At 43.9% G+C, this 21233-nt stretch overlaps 1 protein-coding gene across 1 annotated transcript in view; it reads right to left on the minus strand.

Annotated features, from left to right (window-relative positions):
* Positions 1-20787, minus strand: part of LOC128694846 (uncharacterized) — a 35385-nt gene extending 14598 nt beyond the window's left edge. Inside the window, exon 1 of the mRNA XM_053785180.2 lies at positions 20422-20787. Within this exon, the coding sequence (XP_053641155.1) occupies positions 20422-20479 (58 nt within the window). The 5' untranslated portion in view covers positions 20480-20787. The remainder of the gene's footprint in view (positions 1-20421) is intronic.
* Positions 20788-21233: the final 446 nt, after the last annotated feature.

The following is a 21233-nucleotide window of genomic DNA, read 5'->3' on the forward strand; positions in this document are numbered from 1 at the left end:
GAAGAGAGCAACAGAGCAATGGTGGACACACTTGCTGAGGTGGCAAGAAGAGCTCACTCCAGCAGAGCAAAGTTGCTGGTTATGGGGGATTTCAACTACAGGGAGATTGACTGGGAAAACCTGGAGCCACATGGGGGTCCCGAAACATGGAGAGCCAAGATGTTGGATGTGGTGCTGGAAAACCTCATGCACCAACATGTTAAGGACACTACCAGAGTGAGAGGGGAGGATGAACCAGCAAGATTGGACCTTGTGTTCACCCTGGGCAGTTCAGACATTGAGGACATCACATATGAGAGTCCCCTAGGAGCTAGTGACCACGTGGTTCTGTGCTTTGAATACATAGTAGAGCTGCAAGTGGAGAGAGTAACAGGAGTTGAATGTGAAAAGCCTGACTATAAAAGAGGGGACTACATAGGGTCGAGGAACTTCCTGCAGGAGGTTCCGTGGGACAGAGAACTGGCAGGAAAGCCAGTAAACGAAATGATGGAATATGTAACAACAAAATGTAAGGAGGCAGTGGAAAGGTTTATTCCCAAGGGCAACAGTAACAACGGGAAGACCAGAACGAGCCCCTGGTTTACCCGACGGTGTAAGGAGGCAAAAACAAAGTGCAATAGAGAATGGAAAAAGTACAGAAGGCAGAGAACACATGAAAATAGGGAGATCAGTCGCAGAGCCAGGAATGAGTATGCACAGGTAAGGAGGGAGGCCCAGCGACAGTATGAAAATAACATAGCATCGAAAATCAAGACTGACCCGAAACTGTTGTATAGCCACATCAGGAGGAAAACAACAGTCAAAGACCAGGTGATCAGACTGAGGACAGAAGGTAGAGAACTCACAAGAAATGATCAGGAGGTATGTGATGAGCTAAACAGGAGATTTAAGGAAGTTTTTACAGTAGTGGCAGGAAGGGCTTTGGGAAGACAGCACAGAAAGGAACATCAACAGGGAATATACCAACAAGTGTTGGATGACATACGAACAACCGAGAAGGAGGTGCAGAAGCTGCTAAGTGACCTTGATACCTCAAAGGCGATGGGACCGGACAACATCTCCCCATGGGTCCTTAGAGAAGGAGCAGAGATGCTTTGCGTGCCCCTAACCACAATCTTCAACACATCCCTTGAAACTGGGCAACTACCTGAGAAATGGAAGACAGCAAATGTAGTCTCCATATTTAAGAAAGGAAACAGAAATGAGGCACTAAACCACAGACCTGTGTCTCTGACATGTATTGTGTGCAAAGTCATGGAGAAGATTATCAGGAGGAGAGTGGTGGAACACCTGGAATGGAACAAGATTATAAATGAAAACCAGCATGGGTTCATGGAAGGCAAATCTTGTATCACAAACCTCCTTGAGTTTTATGACAAGGTAACAGAAGTAAGACACGAGAGAGAGGGGTGGGTTGATTGCGTTTTCCTAGACTGCAGGAAGGCCTTTGACACAGTTCCCCACAAGAGATTAGTGCAGAAGCTGGAGGATCAGGCGCATATAACAGGGAGGGCACTGCAGTGGATCAGGGAATACCTGACAGGGAGGCAACAACGAGTCATGATACGTGAAGAGGTATCACAGTGGGCGCCTGTGACGAGCGGGGTCCCACAGGGGTCAGTTCTAGGACCAATGCTATTTTTGATATATGCGAACGACATGATGGAAGGAATAGACTCTGAAGTGTCCCTATTCGCAGATGATGTGAAGTTGATAAGAAGAATTAAATCGGATGAGGGTGAGGCAGGACTGCAAAGAGACCTGGACAGGCTGGACATGTGGTCCAGAAACTGGCTTCTCGAATTCAACCCTGCCAAATGCGCAAAGAAGACCGCAGACAGAGTATAGGCTAGGTGGACAAAGACTACAGACCTCACTCAGGGAGAAAGACCTTGGGGTGACCATAACACCGAACACGTAACCGGAGGCACACATCAACCAAATAACTGCTGCAGCATACGGGCGCCTGGCAAACCTGAGAATAGCGTTCCGATACCTTAATAAGGAATCGTTCAAGACACTGTACACTGTGTATGTCAGGCCCATACTGGAGTATGCAGCACCAGTCTGGAACCCACACCTGGTCAAGCACGTCAAGAAGTTAGAGAAAGTACAAAGGTTTGCAACAAGGCTAGTCACAGAGCTCAGGGGAATGTCGTACGAGGAAAGGTTGAGGGAAGTCGGACTGACGACACTAGAGGACAGAAGGGTCAGGGGAGACATGATAACGACATACAAGATACTGCGGGGAATAGACAAGGTGGACAGAGATAGGATATTCCAGAGAGGGGACACAGAAACAAGGGGTCACAACTGGAAGCTGAAGACTCAGACGAGTCACAGGGACGTTAGGAAGTATTTCTTCAGTCATAGAGTCGTCAGAAAGTGGAATAGCCTAGCAAGTGAAGTAGTGGAGGCAGGAACCATACATAGTTTTAAGAAGAGGTATGACAAAGCTCAGGAAGCAGAGAGGGAGAGGACCTAGTAGCGATCAGTGAAGAGGCGAGGCCAGGAGCTGAGTCTCGACCCCTGCAACCACAATTAGGTGAGTACAATTAGGTGAGTACACACACACACACATACACACACACAGATACAGAGCTTAGAAGAGGAACTAAAAAATCTGAAACAGCCTATAGAACCAAAGGACAGTACAGCCACGAATCAGGAAGTGCTACATCAGTCACAGACGAGGGGACTGTAGGGAGCGAAGGAGCTATACCGTATGCGAAGGCCCTATCAGACCCACGTGGGGCCCGGGTAAAGACGGTGAGAACAGCAAGAACAACTGAGGGGACAAAAGACAATGAAGGAGCTAAGCTATACGCAGAGGTTCTAACAGACAATTGCTGTGTCCAGGAACAGCTGAGAACAGGGACATCAGATAGGGAAGAGACTGAAAGAAGGAACGCTTCAGTGGCAGGAACTAAATCGTCTCAGGGGATGCTCAGGGAATTTCATTGGGAGGACAAAAGAGGTCAGTTTTTGTTTATGAGCTCCAGGAAGTTGAAGGGGAAACTTATGAAGCAAGAAAACAAGAGGAGAAAAATACGATTGAAAGTATCATGAAAGCAATAGTTAAGGATGACATGACACAGTTGACAAATTTTTGGAGAATTGGGTGGTTTGTGAGAGGAAAAAAACGACCAGTCAAAGTGATTTTCAAGGCAGAGTCAGCTCGAAACTGGGTCCTGCAGGAGAAAGGACGACTAAGGGACAAACCAGAGTACTGGACAGTGTACCTCGATCGAGACAGAACACAGGAAGAAAGGAAGATATTGAAAGAGAGGGTGCAACGATGCAAGGAGGAACAGGAGGCAGGGACGGAAGGGAGCAGGAGAACCCAGATCCAGGTGGAAGAGCAAACACAACCTCCTCCAGAACTACCCGCAGAAGGAATCAAACCACGGCAACCCCAATGCAACCGAATATTCTAAACCAAAACCCACGCACTGTACCCTCTGCCCCCACCCCTCACACCACAAACCCCACCCCTACAGCAACCCTCTATAGGCCCCGCCAGGGCTCCTGCTCCCCCAGACCCACCATTCTTCCTGGACCACAGTTTTAGAAAAGAAGTTGAAGGTTTGGTACGCGAACGCGAATGGAATAAGAAACAAATGTGAGGAGTGGCATGAAAGAATCAGCATAGCAGTCACAGAAACAAAACTCAATGGGATGATAACAGACGCAATCTTCCCATCCGGATAACAGATCCTGAGGGGGAAGAGGGCTGGCACTGTTCATTAAAAACCACTGGGGATTTGAAGACATGGAAGGAATGGTCGAGATTGGACAAAGGGATTACATAGCAAGTACAATTCAGTCTGGGGGGCATAAGATAGTCATTGCACCACATCCCTAGCTATACAGATGACACCTTCCCCTTGCTAGTCAGAAGGCATCATCCCCTAGCTAGAGAGATAGCACCACACCCTTAGCTAGAAGGATGACACCATCCCCCAAGCTAGACAGATGACACCATCCCCTAGCTAGACAGATGGCACCATCCCCTAGCCAGACAGATGACACCACCTATGATGATTCTCTTCAAATTGTTTGTTTTCTCAATTCTGGAATGCTGCTGTACACTAACGGCCCTCTTCAAGGCTGGGAAAATTGCTGACCTGGAGAGTGTACAAAGAACTTTCACGGCACACATAAGTACGATAAGGCACCTAAATTACTGAGAACAGTTGAAGGCCTTTGGACTGTATTCCGTGGAACGCAGGCGAGAAAGACACATGATAATATACACTTGGAAATTCCTAGAGGGATTAGTACCAAACTTGCACACCAAAATCACTCCCTATGAAAGCAAAAGACTCGGCAGGAGATGCAACATTCCCCCAATGAAAAGCAGGGGCGCCACGAGTACACTGAGAGACAATACAATAAGTGTCCGGGGCCCAAGACTGTTCAATTACCTCCCAGTATACATAAGGAGGATTACCAATAGGCCCCTGGCTGTCTTCAAGAAGGCACTGGACAGGCACCTAAAGTCAGTACCTGACCAACCGGGTTATAGTTCGTACGTCAGTTTCCCTGCGGACAGCAGTAACAGCCTAGTTGATCTGACCCTGATCTACCACGTGGCCTGGTCTCAGACCGAGCCGTGGGGACGTTGACCCCCGAAACTCTCTCCAGGTAAACTCCAGGTAAACCTCCCTAACTAGACAAATGTCACAACCCTTCAAGTTTGATAAATGACACCACCCCCCCTAGCTAGACAGATGACACCATCCCCTGGCTAGACAGATGACACCGTCCACCTAGTAAGACAGATGACACCACCTTCCTAGCTAGACAGATGGCACCACCACCCTAGCTAGATAGATGACACCACCTCCCTAGCTAGACAGATGGCACCACCACCCTAGCTAGACAGATAACACCACCTCCCTAGCTAGACAGATGGCACCACCACCCTAGCTAGACAGGTGACACCACCTCCCTAGCTAGACAGATGGCACCGCCACCCTAGCTAGACAGATGACACCACCACCCTAGCTAGACAGATAACACCACCTCCCTAGCTAGAGAGATGGCACCACCACCCTAGCTAGACAGATGCCACCACCTCCGTAGCTAGACAGATGGCACCACCACCCTAGCTAGACAGATGGCACCACCACCCTAGCTAGACAGATGACACCACCTCCCTAGCTAGACAGATGGCACCACCACCCTAGCTAGACAGATGACACCACCACCCTAGGTAGACAGATGGCACCACCACCCTAGCTAGACAGATGACACCACCTCCCTAGCTAGATAGATGGCACCACCACCCTAGCTAGACAGATAACACCACCTCCCTAGCTAGACAGATGGCACCACCACCCTAGCTAGACAGATGGCACCACCACTCTAGCTAGACAGATGGCACCACCACCCTAGCTAGACAGACGATACCACTACCCTAGCTAGACAGATGGCACCACCACCCTAGCTAGACAGATGGCACCACCACCCTAGCTAGACAGATGGCACCACCACCCTAGCTAAACAGATGATAACACCACCCTAGCTAGACAGATGGCACCACCACCCTAGCTAGACAGATGATACCACCACCCTAGCTAGACACAGGGCACCACGACCCTAGCTAGACAGATGGCACCACCACCCTAGCTAGACAGATGACACCACTACCCTAGCTAGACAGATGGCACCACCACCCTAGCTAGACAGAAGACACCACCTCCCTAGCTAGACAAAAGACGCTTTTTCCATAAGTAAACAAATACTACATACGTGAGGCAGCAGTGAAAATTTCAGATTTGCAGCAGTGAGCAGAGTGTCAACAGGTCGAGCAAGATGACTCGACTCTGTCTCGTGTTAAGATTCTCTGGCAGCCTCGTTCATTTTAATCTCCGGAAACATCACTAACAATATTATCGAGACCCATGTGCAACTCTTGGGTATCTTTATTGAGGAAACGTTTCGCCACACAGTGGCTTCATCAGTCCATACAAAGGAAAATCTTGAAGGACAGGAGGAGAATGAGGTAATCAGTCCCTCAGCCTTTAGTCGATGTAGTCAGTCCATCAATCTTGAATAGAATACGGTATAAGTGCGGAGAAGCAGCTTATAAACCGTAGGCAGGAGAGGTGCAGCAGTCGTAGGTGGTGTCACATTTGTTCAATGTGGAAGTTGGTCGTGCCCAAGGGTTAGGCAAGCGAAGAATTCCCAATTGGGCGCGACCTACTTCCACATTGAACAAATGTGACAACACCTACGACTGCTGCACCTCTCCTGCCTACGGTTTATAAGCTCCTTCTCCGCACTTATACCGTATTCTATTCAAGATTGATGGACTGACCACATCGACTAAAGGCTGAGGGACTGATTACCTCATTCTCCTCCTGTTCTTCAAGATTCTTCTTTGTGTGGACTGATGAAGCCACTGTGTGGCGAAACGTTTCCTCAATAAAGATACCCAAGAGTTGCACATGTGTCTAATGTATCAACTTGTCGGTTCTCTGAACCATTGATCTACAATATTATCGAGAACATAAGAAATATAAAAATCCTAGAGGAATTATATTACTCTATTAAACTTTATATGAAAACTGATAAACTGGCAAGAGTTAGGATAAAAAAAAATAGCAGAAAATGTCAGGGGAAAAACAGTTGTTAAAATCTAGATTTTGAATTCATTGAGGAAATAGCGAATCTGTATAGCGTTACAAAAAGGCAGAATTAGATGAAATACTTGATTGAGCGTTAGAAATATTCAGAGAGAGAAGGATAGAAGTGTGGGGTAGAGATGGAGTTAGGCTGGATTTGTTGACGTTCCATGGTTATGTTGCCAGTTGGTGTTGCACGTTACAAGAGAACAGTACATAATCGACACTAGATTCATGTATGAACCGTTAATGCACGATGTGAATATAGATGGCACTATTTTACAAAAGTACTCAGAATGTGTCATAAATACGTAATGGTGAGTCGTAACAATACTGGCGCCTGTAAATACGCATTCACTAAATGGACACACATGCAACTCTCTGAATATTTTATATAGGCGACGTTTCGCTCACCACGTACTTTATCATACCTCAATGAATTTCCTGGAGAGCGAGACGTAGCCTAAAGATATTATTCGGAAAGATATATATATATATATATATATATATATATATATATATATATATATATATATATATATATATATATATATATATATATATATATATATATATATATATATATATATATATATATATATATATATATATATATATATATATATATATATATATATATATATATATATATATATATATATATATATATATATATATATATATATATATATATATATATATATATATATATATATATATATATATATATATATATATATATATATATATATATATATATATGCAAAACAACCACTCTGAAAGAATAGAGAAATTCCAAGCGCTTTCGTGACTACTCACATTATCAAGGAACTATGAAAGTGAAGCATCCAAGGAAGCTATATAAGGGGTCGGCCAGCACCTCACTATCAGATCCCACAACGGTTATACACGTGACGCGTGGCGAGCCAACTTGGATAGGTCCTTTGCAAAACTCACCCCCAAGCTATTTATTTGTCCAGTGTATTATTAAATTCTTCCCAAATTCTATTAATTATAAATGGATCTAATTTATATAAACCAAAGGTAATATTCATATTATTGTCAAAACTGCTTTTTATGAAACAAGATTCAATTATATTCCTGTCGACCATGGACTTGCTTGATACTACTTTCTCAACTTTTTGAAAATCAATTGGATGGTTAAAATCTCTTACGTGAATAAATAGAGCATTGGAATCTTGTCTATTTATTCATGTAAGAGATTTTAACCATCCAATTGATTTTCAAAAAGTTGAGAAAGTAGTATCAAGCAAGTCCATGGTCGACAGAAATATAATTGAATCTTGTTTCATAAAAAGCAGTTTTGACAATAATATGAATATTTCCTTTGGTTTATATAAATTAGATCCATTTATAATTAATAGAATTTGGGAAGAATTTAATAATACACTGGACAAATAAATAGCTTGGGGGTGAGTTTTGCAAAGGACCTATCCAAGTTGGCTCGAAACGCGTCACGTGTTTAACCGTTGTGGGATCTGATAGTGAGGTGCTGGCCGACCCTTTATATAGCTTCCTTGGATGCTTCACTTTCATAGTTCCTTGATAATGTGAGTAGTCACGAAAGCGCTTGGAATTTCTCTATTCTTTCAGAGTGGTTGTTTTGCATATTTTGAAATCACCTGTTTACTGTGATCTTATTGTATATATATATATATATATATATATATATATATATATATATATATATATATATATATATATATATATATATATATATATATATATATATATATATATATATATATATATATATATATATGCAAATCAACCACTTTGAAAGAATAGAGAAATTTCAAGTGCTTTCGTGACTTCTCACATTATCAAGGAACAATAAAAGCAATGCATCAGAGGAAGGCATATGAAGGGTCTAGACCACACCTCACTGTCACATCCCACAACAAAGCAACACCTGACGAGCGACTCATAAGAAAGAGAACACTGCAGCAGGCCCGTTGGCCCAACTAGACAGGTCCTTCACACAACCCACAAACAAACTATTCTACTCAAGAATTAAGAATTTTAAAATTTATTATTTGTCCAATGTATTATTAAATTCTTCCCAAATTCTGTTAATTATAAATGGATCTAATTTATATAAACCAAAGGAAATATTCATATTATTGTCAAAACTGCTTTTTATGAAACAAGATTCAATTATATTCCTGTCGACCACTAACAAAGGGCAGGGGTGGTATCGTTCACTAACCCAGGGCAGGGATGGTAGCGTTCACTAACCCAGGACAAGGATGGCAGCGTTCACTAACCCAGGGCAGGGATGGTAGCGTTCACTAACCCAGGACAGGGGTGGTAGCGTTCACTAACCCAGGGCAGGGATGGTAGCGCTCACTAACCCAGGACAAGGATGGTAGCGTTCACTAACCCAGAGCAGGGATGGTAGCGTTCACTAACCCAGAACAGGGGTGGTAGCGTTCACTAACCCAGGACAGGAGTGGTAGCGTTCACTAACCCAGGACAGGGGTGGCAGCGTTCACTAACCCAGGGCAGGACTGGTAGCGTTCACTAACCCAGGACAATGATGATAACGTTCACTAACTCAGGGCAGGGATGGTAGCGTTCACTAACCCAGGGCAGGGATGGTAGCGTTCACTAATCCATGGAAGGGATGGTAGCATTCAATAATCCAGGAAAGGGATGCTAGCGTTCACTCACCCAGGACAGGGGTGGTAGCGTTCACTAACCCAGGACAAGGATGGTAGCGTTCACTAAACCAGGGAAGGGATGGTAGCATTCAGTAACCCAGGACAGGGATGGTAGCGTTCACTAACCCAGGGAAGGGATGGTAGCATTCACTAACCCAGGGCAGGAATGGTGGCGTTCACTAAGCCAGAGCAGAGATGGTAGCGTTCACTAACCCAGGACAGGGATGGTAGCGTTCACTAACCCAGGGCAAGGATGGTAGTGTTCACTAACCCAGGGCAGGGATAGTAGCGTTCACTAACCCAGGGCAGGGATGGTAGCGTTCACTAACCCAGGGCAGGGATGGTAGCGTTCGCTAACCCAGGACAGGGATGGTAGCGTTCACTAACTCAGGGCAGGGATGGTAGCGTTCACTAACCCAGGGCAGGGATGGTAGCATTCACTAACCCAGGGAAGGGATGGCAGCTTTCACTAACCCAGGACAGGGATGGTAGCGTTCATTAACCCAGGACAGGGATGGTAGCGTTCACTAAGCCAAGGCAGGGATAGTAGCGTTCACTAACCCAGGACAGGGATGGTAGCGTTCACTAACCCAGGGTAGGGATGGTAGCGTTAACTAACCCAGGACAGGAATGGTAGCGTTCACTAACCCAGGGCAGGGATGGTAGCGTTCACTAACCCAGGGCAGGGATGGTAGCGTTCGCTAACCCAGGACAGGGATGGTAGCGTTCACTAACCCAGGGCAGGGATGGTAGCGTTCACTAACCCAGGGCAGGGATGGTAGCGTTCACTAACCCAGGGAAGGGATGGCAGCGTTCACTAACCCAGGACAGGGATGGTAGCGTTCACTAACCCAGGACAGGGATGGTAGCGTTCACTAACCCAGGGCAGGGATGGTAGGATTCACTAACCCAGGACAGGGATGGTAGCGTTCTCTAAGCCAGGACAGGGATGGTAGCGTTCACTAAGCCAGGACAGGGATGGTAGCGTTCATTAACCCAGGACAGGGATGGTAGCGTTCACTAAGCCAGGACAGGGATGGTAGCGTTCACTAACCCAGGACAGGGATGGTAGCGTTCACTAACCCAGGACAGAAATGGTAGCATTCACTAACCCAGGACAGGGATGGTAGCGTTCACTAACCCAGGACAGGGATATGAGCATTCACTAACCCAGGACAGGGATGGTAGCATTCACTAACCCAGGACAGGGGTGGTAGCGTTCACTAAGCCAGGACAGGGATGGTAGCATTCACTAACCCAGGACAGGGGTGATAGCGTTCACTAAGCCAGGACAGCGATGGTAGCATTCACTAACCCAGGACAGGGATGGTAGCATTCACTAACCCAGGACAGGGATGGTAGCATTCACTAACCCAGGACAGGGGTGGTAGCGTTCACTAACCCAGGACAGGGATTGTAGCATTCACTAACCCAGGACAGGGGTGGTAGCGTTCACTAACCCAGGACAGGGATGGTAGCATTCACTAACCCAGGACAGGGGTGGTAGCGTTCACTAAGCCAGGACAGGGATGGTAGCGTTCACTAACCCAGGACAGGGATGGTAGCGTTCACTAACCCAGGACAGGGATGGTAGCATTCACTAACCCAGGACAGGGGTGGTAGCGTTCACTAAGCCAGGACAGGGATGGTAGCATTCACTAACCCAGGACAGGGATGGTAGCATTCATAACCCAGGACACGGGTGGTAGCGTTCACTAAGCCAGGACAGGGATGGTAGCGTTCACTAACCCAGGACAGGGGTGGTAGCATTCACTAACCCAGGACAGGGGTGGTAGCGTTCACTAAGCCATGACAGAGATGGTAGCGTTCACTAACCCAGGACAGGGATGGTAGCATTCACTAACCCAGGACAGGGGTGGTAGCGTTCACTAAGCCAGGACAGGGATGGTAGCATTCACTAACCCAGGACAGGGATGGTAGCGTTCACTATCCCAGGACAGGGGTGGTAGCGTTCACTAAGCCAGGACAAGGATGGTAGCGTTCACTATCCCAGGACAGGGATGGTAGCGTTCACTAAGCCAGGACAGGGATGGTAGCATTCACTAAGCCAGGACAGGGATGGTAGCGTTCACTAACCCAGGACAGGGGTGGTAGCGTTCACTATGCCAGGACAGGGATGGTAGCATTCACTATCCCAGGACAGGGATGGTACCATTCACTAACCCAGGACAGGGGTGGTAGCGTTCACTAAGCCAGGACAGGGATGGTAGCGTTCACTAACCCAGGACAGGGATGGTAGCGTTCATTAAGCCAGGACAGGGATGGTAGCGTTCACTAACCCAGGACAGGGGTGGTAGCGTTCACTAACCCAGGACAGAGGTGGTAGCGTTCACTAAGCCAGGACAGGGATGGTAGCGTTCACTAACCCAGGACAGGGATGGTAGCATTCACTAACCCAGAACAGGGGTGGTAGCGTTCACTAAGCCATGACAGGGATGGTAGCATTCACTAACCCAGGACAGGGATGGTAGCGTTCACTAACCCAGGACAGGGGTGGTAGCGTTCACTAAGCCAGGACAGGGATGGTAGCGTTCACTAACCCAGGACAGGGATGGTAGCGTTCACTAACCCAGGACAGGGATGGTAGCGTTCACTAAGCCAGGACAGGGATGGTAGCGTTCACTAACCCAGGACAGGGATGGTAGCGTTCACTAAGCCAGGACAGGGATGGTAGCATTCACTAACCCAGGACAGGGATGGTAGCGTTCACTAACCTAGGACAGGGGTGGTAGCGTTCACTAAGCCAGGACAGGGATGGTAGCGTTCACTAAGCCAGGACAGGGATGGTAGCGTTCACTAACCCAGGACAGGGATGGTAGCGTTCACTAACCCAGGACAGGGATGGTAGCGTTCACTAACCCAGGACAGGGATGGTAGCGTTCACTAACCCAGGACAGGGATGGTAGCGTTCACTAAGCCAGGACAGGGATGGTAGCGTTCACTAACCCAGGACAGGGATGGTAGCGTTCACTAACCCAGGACAGGGATGGTAGCGTTCACTAAGCCAGGACAGGGATGGTAGCGTTCACTAACCCAGGACAGGGATGGTAGCGTTCACTAACCCAGGACAGGGATGGTAGCGTTCACTAACCCAGGACAGGGATGGTAGCATTCACTAACCCAGGACAGGGATGGTAGCGTTCACTAACCCAGGACAGGGATGGTAGCGTTCACTAAGCCAGGACAGGGATGGTAGCGTTCACTAACCCAGGACAGGAATGGTAGCGTTCACTAACCCAGGACAGGGATGGTAGTTTTTATTTATTTATTTATTTATTTATTTATTTATTTATTTTATGTGTTTGCAAATAGTACATTGAGATTTTATATTTACAATAGTGGGTTGCAATACAAAGAGAGCCTCTATTATACCTAGGTATTATGGGCCAACTTAACATTATTGTCTTACAGTCTACTTAGCACTAAGGAGTATATCATAGTTGTACAGTAGGACAGTAATTATTTCATAGTTGAACAGTTGATTATTAATTATAAGTGAATCAAAATTTATGTAAGACAAAAGATATATTCATCTATTCAAAAATACTTTTTGTGAAAACAATGATTCAATTATATTCCTGTCAACAATGGATAAAAGATTCAAAGTGATTGTTTCAGTTATGATGTGGGAGAACATAGGTGAGTGAGTGTGTACTGAGTATTTAGCATTTAGTCTAGGGTGATTAAGTGGCTTTTGAGAAGAGTCTTAAATTGGTTTTCAGACTGAGTTACTTTGATATCTTCTGGTAATGAATTCCATATTTTGGGGCCCTTTATGTGCATAGAGTTTTTACACAGTGTGATATGGACACGAGGTATATCAAAAAGAGATCTGTGTCTTGTGTTGTGGTCATGTGTCCTGTTTAAGTTGGTAAGGAGAAGTTTGAGTGGAGGGTTTATATTTGTGTGTATTGTTCTGTGTATGTAGTAGGCACATGAATAAGTATGGATGTTCTTAATGGTGAGCAGATTCAGACTTCTGAAAATTGGTGGAGTATGCTGACGGGAGTGGGAATTTGTTATCATTCTTACTGCTGCAGGGCAGGGATGGTAGCGTTCACTAACCCAGGACAGGAATGGTAGCATTCACCAACTCTGTCGAGGGTGCCATTGCTATGTTGTCTATTACTTTAAACTAATAGGAGTGTGGGAGTGTGTGGAAAGCCAATAGGTTGCAATACGAGGGGTGGAAACCGCAAGAAGTCCCAAAATACTTCATGAAATTAAAAAAGAGAGTTATCATCATATAGTTTGTAATATAAGCACAGGACCTGGCCAGTGAACAAAGCTGGACACTAGATGGCAGTTAGTGTCTAACTCTCTTTATGTCTACTATACTAATAATAGGAGAGCTAGGTAGACGAACTAAAAATAATTGCATGTAAAGGAAACATTGATATTATCGCAACAGACCTGAGTCAACCTGAAACATAGAGAAATGACTCAGAATGCCACGTAAAAAGCTATAAACGTTTCTACAGCAAAAGTGTCAACAGGAAGGTAAGAAATGTATATAATAAACCGTAACCATGATCCGGTAAGCCAGCGGAAGTCCTCTGTCAGATGACCATAAGTTTCAGTGGCGGGTCGTCATATGACTAAGACCCGCTTCAAGAAACACGTGTCTTATTAAATGACAAACATCACGTGTTTAACCTAAGGTCAACAGGAAGGGAGTGGCGATGTATGTCAAAGATAATTTAAGTTAAGATGACTCGCGAAATCGTAATGACACGATTGCTAACGATGGCTAATGCGACGGTCTGGAGTTTTGAGACTCTCTGACCGCGGGTTCAAATCCCGCCCGTGGTATGGTTTGATCATTTAAATTGTTGCATTAGACAAGACGGTCACTGATTCTATTTGGCTACAATTTTTTGAGGTACGGGAATATCTAATTGTGGGTGAAATTTACAGCCTAAGATAGGGAACAATGTAAACTTCTACGGGACGAAATAACTAAAGCATCTAGTGTGAAAAATGTCATTTTAATAGATTTTAACTTGAGCCAAATTGATTGGAGCATTTTAAGAGGAAATCTTGAATCAGGCGACTTTTAGATACGATCCAGGATTATTTTTAAAGCAGTTTGTGAGAGAAACTTCTTAACTTGATTCTTACTAGCATAGAATCTCTAATAAATAATCCTGAGGTTAAAATGAACTTCGAGAAAGCGATCACAATATCTCATGGAATTACCTTATTAACTCGAATCAAGTCTAGGTCCTTGATTTTCGTGCAGCCGATTTTCTGGGGCTGAGGGATTATCTGGGAGGAGTTAACTGGTGTGACCTGAGAGGTGAGTATCATCTGGATCATGTATTTGGATATGGTTTTCAAAGCGATAGTTTTTAAAGCATTGAATCAGTTGGCCTGACAACATATGTTGCAAATATTGAAATTTAATCAAACATAAAGGACCCTTAATGGATTAACAGCAGATTTAATCATTCGTTAGGTCAAAAGAAATTAATTTATAGGAGAATAAAAAGAAGGGAGGAACTGGTTACCGCCCTCCCACCCAGGACCAGTTCTTAAAAGACTTTTCCAGAGTCTTGTCCGGACTTGAGAACAATTGCGAGACAGTAATACTGGAGGACTTCAATATCTGTTTACTGCACCAGGAAAATCACTAGGGATAGGATAGGCCTACACAGGACAATAAAAATGAGGTCAACTAGAAAGTACAGTAAAGAAACACTGGTAAATAGGCTACACAATTGTGACTGGACAGAGATAACAAGTTGCACGGACGTAAATGATGCCTGGGAAAAATTCAAAACAATGTTCACTACCATCCTTGATAATATTGTACCAGTTAAAGAGGTTAGGATTAAACGAAGAACTGAACCCTGGATGAATACTGAGATATTAGATAACATGAAATTCAGAGACCAGCTGCTAAAAAAGATTTAAAACAAACAGACAGGATATTGCAGCACTAAATGAATTCCAAAGGGTGAGGAACAGAGTACAGAGACTTACAAAAAGAGCAAAAGCAAGGCACTATTGCTCAAAAAATAGAAGACTAGAAGAATAACCCCAGAAAGCTCTGGCAACAACTAAAACAGTTGGAGTATATCCATAAGCCAGTAGATAGGTCTAACATAGTACTAAATATCGATAACGAGGTATGTCACGAAACAACTAAGTGGCAAATTGCTTTAATTCCTACTACACGCCTGTTGCATCAACACTAGTAAGTAAACTACCAGCTGCATCAAATACCTTTAACACAGACTCTGATAAGTTTCAAACATACTATACCAATAAAGGGGTAACCCCAAACAGTTGTCAACTAGTAAGTGTATCTCATGACTTTATTAAAAAAAACTAAGCGGGTTAAACGCAACTAAGAGCACCAGCAATGATAACATCCCGTCTAAGTTCCTAAAAGATGGTGCCTCTGAATTACCAATCTCCATTACTCACATAATACATTTGTCCATCACCACTAATACTGTACCAGAGGGGTTCAAGGAGGCTAGAGTTACTCCTGTCTCCAAGAAAAATAGTAGGTCTGATATCAGCAACTATAGATCTGTTAGTATACTCAGTAAAATATCCAAAATTCTAGAAAGGGCGGTGTACTGTCAACTAGTTAAGTATCTTAATGACAACTTTCTTCATAGTTAACAATCAGGCTTTAGAAGATCTTACTCAACCGACACCTACCTAAATTATCAGATGGATTACATGAGAAATGAAATGTCGACAGAGAACCTCATAGGAATGGTAACAGACTTGCAAAAGGCTTTCGATACTGTCAACCACAACATATGAAGTAAGAAACATCAAGCTATCTGCATAGGTTCCGTAGACTGGTTTAAGTCCTACCTTAGCAAGAGGAAACAAATTGTCAAAATCAACAAAACAGAATCAGAACCCCTGCCGATAGCATGTGGAGTTCCCCAAGGTAGTATTCTGGGTCCCATATTATTCCTATGTTATGTAAATGACATTCCCATGAGTGTCAAGTGCAAACTCCTACTGTATGCAGATGACAGTGCTCTGTTAGTGTAAGGTAAAGACCCACAAGATATAGCTAATGTAATAGCGCTGGAACTGGAGTTCTGCAGCAAATGGTTAGTAGACAACAAACTATCGTTAGATCTTGGGAAAACGGAAGCCATACTCTTTGATACGAAACATAAACTGAGAAGGGTAAATAATTTTAATGTCCAGTGTAATGGGGAACCCATCACTTTAGTTTCCTCAGTAAAATATCTATTAATCTCCTTTGACTCATGCATGTCAGGAGAAACGATAGGGAAGAGTGTAGTAAAGAAAACGAATGTCAGAGGATCGCAGGACCCTATGTCAAGCCTTTATACAGTGTCATATGGACTATGCTTGCTACTCATAGTACTCTACCTTGACAAAAAAGCTGAAAGATAGACTACAAATCACCCAGAACAAAATGGTAAGATTGATCCTGGTCCTGGGTCCAAAAGAACATGTAGGCCAGGATGTATTACAAGAATTGGATATACTGAATGCTGAAGACAGAGTAAAACAACTTAAGTTAAATCAAGTTTATAAAATTGTTCACAAACAGTGCCCAGAATATCTTGCTGCTAGTTTTGTCAAGACTGGGAATCAAAGCAATATAGTACTGGGTGGAGAGAGCACAACTTTGTAGTACCCACAGTCAGTGGCCAGGCTTCAAACACATTTTATTGTACAGGAATAAAAGAATGGAACAGACTGCCCGCACATGTCAAAACCAGTCATAGCATGAACCTGTTCAAGAAGGGAGCCAAAAAGTGCCTAATGAATGTAGCGAGAGAAAGGGAGGAGAATGACTTTTATTTTTCTTAGCTAACACACATGCAAATATAAATAACTTATTTTACCTTATTCCTAGTATATGTCCTTTATAGTATAATAATAATCAGATATTATCTCCCTCATAGTATAATGATGAGATTTTATCTCCTTTATAGTATAATAATAAGGTATTAAAAGGACCCCAGTGGAAATAAGTCACTCTGTCTGACATTTTAGTGTTATCCTAGGTTCTCTACACATATGCTGCTGTGTATGATAATCTATGTAACTGTATTTGTGTATACCTGAATAAAATTACTGACTTACTAAGGGAATGAAAATTCGACCCAAAAGGGTTCTTTTTGGTATATAGGAGTAAGTTTAGAGAGAAGATAGGCCCACCTAAAAGTTACTCAGGTCCGCTTACCTTCAGTGACAAAGCAACATGTTCAAAATTATAATGGGTCTGGACGAAAATAGGTTATGTGCGATCAAAGTCACCAGTGACGTGGTTCTCAGACAGATTAAAAGCAAATAAATCCCCGGGCCCTGATGAACTGTTCTCAAGGATTATGAAGAATATAGTTTGCTAAGGAGGAGCTTAACAAACCATATCACTGCAAAGTGACACAGCGCCAGATATGTGGAAAATGACAAATGTGATAAATATCTATAAAGCAGGAGACAGGTCCTTAGCTTCGAATTAGAGACCAATAAGCCTAACTGCCAATGTGGGGAAAATTGAAGGAATCAGTAAGTGCCAAAACAGTTTGAAGTCACCTTGAAAGATATAAATTGATTAGTGAATCTCAGCACGGTTTTACTAAGAGGGGTTCTTGCCTTACGAATTTAATAATTCTTTCACTAAGCTATTTAAGGCAGTAGATCATGGTAATGAATGTGATACTGTATATGTCGGCTTCAACAAGGCTTTTAATGGACCTCCACACAAGAAACTGTTCAAGAAAGTAGAGGCACACGGAATATAATGGGATTTTTTTTCCTGGATAGAGGTGTGGTTGACAGATAGGCAACAGAGAACTTGCATAAATGAGAAGAAATCAGAGTGGTGAAGAGTCACAAATAATGTTCCACAGGGGTCAGTGATGGGCCCTTTGTTGTTCATAATATACATAAACGACGTAGTTGAGGGAATACATAGCGACATAAGCAAATTTGCCGACACTAAAATACATTGTCAGATACATTCTGAAGAAGACTTTAGAACGCTACAGGATGATCTGAATAAGTTGATGCACTGGTCTTGGAAGTGTTAGATGTTGTTTAATGTAAACACATGCATGGCTCTGCCCTGGAAAAACAGAATAGCCTTGGTACTTATAAACTAAATAATGTAGATCCCTTTCTGAATGTAAAAAGATTTAAGAGTTCTGGTTAGCAATATCTAAGGCCAAAACAACAGTGCATAAGTATTCGCAATAAAACTAATAGAATTCTTGGCTTCACATCAAGAAGTATACATAAAAGAGTCTTGAGTTTGTGCCTCACCTTTATGTATCCTTGGTAAGGTCTTACTTGGATCATGGTACACAGTTCTCATCTCCATAGTATAGAGTGGACACAAATGCGCCAGAAAACATGCATAGAAGGATGCCAAAATTGATCCCATGAGGGTTTAGGAAGTTATCGGAGCTATTACAGGATAGTCTGGAATATGGTCAACATAGAGCTACTGCAAATGACAATTGTTCCTAGAATTTTGCCATAGTTACCGTAAACCAATGTTGAAAATTTTAAGACGCTCGGACGAGGCATTGTTTTCATGAGCAAATTCTCTTTTTAAGCAGGATACACAGGTGTTGATGGGTAAAAGATAAGCGAAAGCTTATATACTGGAGGAGAGAGGTAGGGTAATATATATACAACTATTAGGAGAAAAGGCGGGTTAGTGAGAGAATGAAGGTAATGAGGAGGAAGGAGGTATGGGATAGATTTAAGAATACAGTGTTATAGTGTGCAGCAGAAGTTTGCAGGTATAGGAGGGTGGAGAGCGAGTGAAGTGGAGTGATTGGTGTCATGACGAGGTAAAGAGGGTGGTAAAGGGGAGAAAAAGTTAGCTTATCTGAGGTTTTTACAGTTTGGAAGTGATAGACGGAGGGTGGAGTATGTGGAGGGAAAAAAGAGAGGTAAAAAAAAGTAGTGAGGGAGTGCGACAGAATAACTAATGAGAGAGAGAGAGAGAGAGAAGTTATATCAACACAGTATGCTGAGAATAAGAAAGCATCCTGAAAGGTAAGGTTTTCCTGTGAGCAAGAACAAACTATCCGAAGACCTGGTCATGGACCCGAGGCCTGGTCATGGACCCGAGGCCTCGTCATGGACCCGAGGCCTGGTCATGGACCCGAGGCCTGGTCATGGACCCGAGACCTGGTCATGGACCGGGCCGCGGGGGTGTTGACACCCCAGAACCCCCTCCAGGTAGACTCCAAGTAGGGCTAATAGAGAGGTATACATAAGTAAACAACAGTTAGCATGACCAGAATGGTGCCAGCGTCACTGCTGCTTGAATGCGCCGCCACTAGACAGGGAAGAGAGACGCCAGGCAGCCGATTGATTCATGAGGTGCTAGCGCAGAACTTCCCATCTAACAGATGGTAGGTGAACAAAGTGAACACAGAGGGAAGCAGTGAACCAACTGAAAGTCGCAGACGGCATATGAACTCGCAGATGAGTCAAAGGTCGTAAGTGAACGTGTAGATGGACACATTAAGCGAACACACAGAACCTATGAGGAGAAACTTAAGGAACTGTCTCACTAGATATAGGATTAGAAACAAACCATACCACGGGCGGGGTTAAAACCCGCGATCAGAGAGTCTTTAAAGTCCAGACCGACGCGTTAGCTACTGGGCCAGCTAACCACAATAAGACTCATCCAACTAGGTATATTTATACACCATAGGAGTGTTAGCATAGGCACCACTGTGAGCACTAATGCAAGTTTGCAATCGGGTCATTACGATTTCATGAGTCAAAGGATTAGAAAATGATTAAACATGATAACCATATACAAAATACTCAGAGGAAGAAGCGGGGAAACAAATACACAAAGGCACAATTGACACAAATGAGTCATAGGGATGTTAGGAAGTACTTTTTCGGCTTCAGGGTGGACCGGAAGTGAAATAACTTGGATGAAGAAATAGCTACTCAGACAGCACAAAGTATACACAGGACCCAGTGCTTGTAAATTACAATGTGAGAGACGATATGTCCCCTGCTAAGGCTCGGCCCCTACACCCACAACTAGGTGAGGAGAGTACGTCAGAAAACACAGGCTACATTTCACTAACCTTGAGCCGCTGCCACGACCACTGCCATCAGTAAGGTAATGTGGAATAGTTGGTTCATCTTCTTCAGCAAAAGCACTTTCTTTTCTCTTATTCTTGCAACGTTATGATAGTATTTGCTTCTGCTTATCTTCTCTTCGTATTTATTCTCTTGCGCTCGACGGGTAGTGTGCGAGAAGTGACACTGGGTGTGTGTGTGTGCGAGAAGTGACACTGGGTGTGTGTGTGTGCGAGAAGTGACACTGGGTGTGTGTGTGTGCGAGAAGTGACACTGGGTGTGTGTGTGTGTGTGCTTGGGAATTACCGCGCGTATCCGTCGGATCCGCCAGTCTATCTGACCGGACGTTTTAGTGTGCTCTCTTTTTATACGTATTCTACCAAATGACGTTGATCACTATCGTGTTTAGCCGGAAAGTAGATGTTGGAAGGTATTTATACCTTCTAGGAAACCACACCTACAGGATTATTAGCCGGGAGAACGTTGTAACCCCACGCTGTGTCCGTCTCTTAAAAACGGAACTCCGGTATCATCGGTGGGAGTGACGCTCTGACTCATTCACTGTATCTACCGATACTACAATACCGGCAATATCAGTCGGTAAAAAAAGTAATGACACACCAGTCTCTCTACTGAAGCCATAACTTCACAAGTGTTGAACCTAATGTAGAGAAATTCAAGGGATATGTTGCTGAACAGTACCAGGTAAACTTTACGACAGGCTGCCATAACGACCAGGGGAAAGTAAACTTTACGACAGGCTGCCATAACGACCAGGGGAAAGTAAACTTTACGACAGGCTGCCATAACGACCAGG

This window comes from Cherax quadricarinatus, chromosome 14 (assembly GCF_038502225.1).
Source record: "Cherax quadricarinatus isolate ZL_2023a chromosome 14, ASM3850222v1, whole genome shotgun sequence".
Lineage (NCBI taxonomy): Eukaryota > Metazoa > Arthropoda > Malacostraca > Decapoda > Parastacidae > Cherax > Cherax quadricarinatus.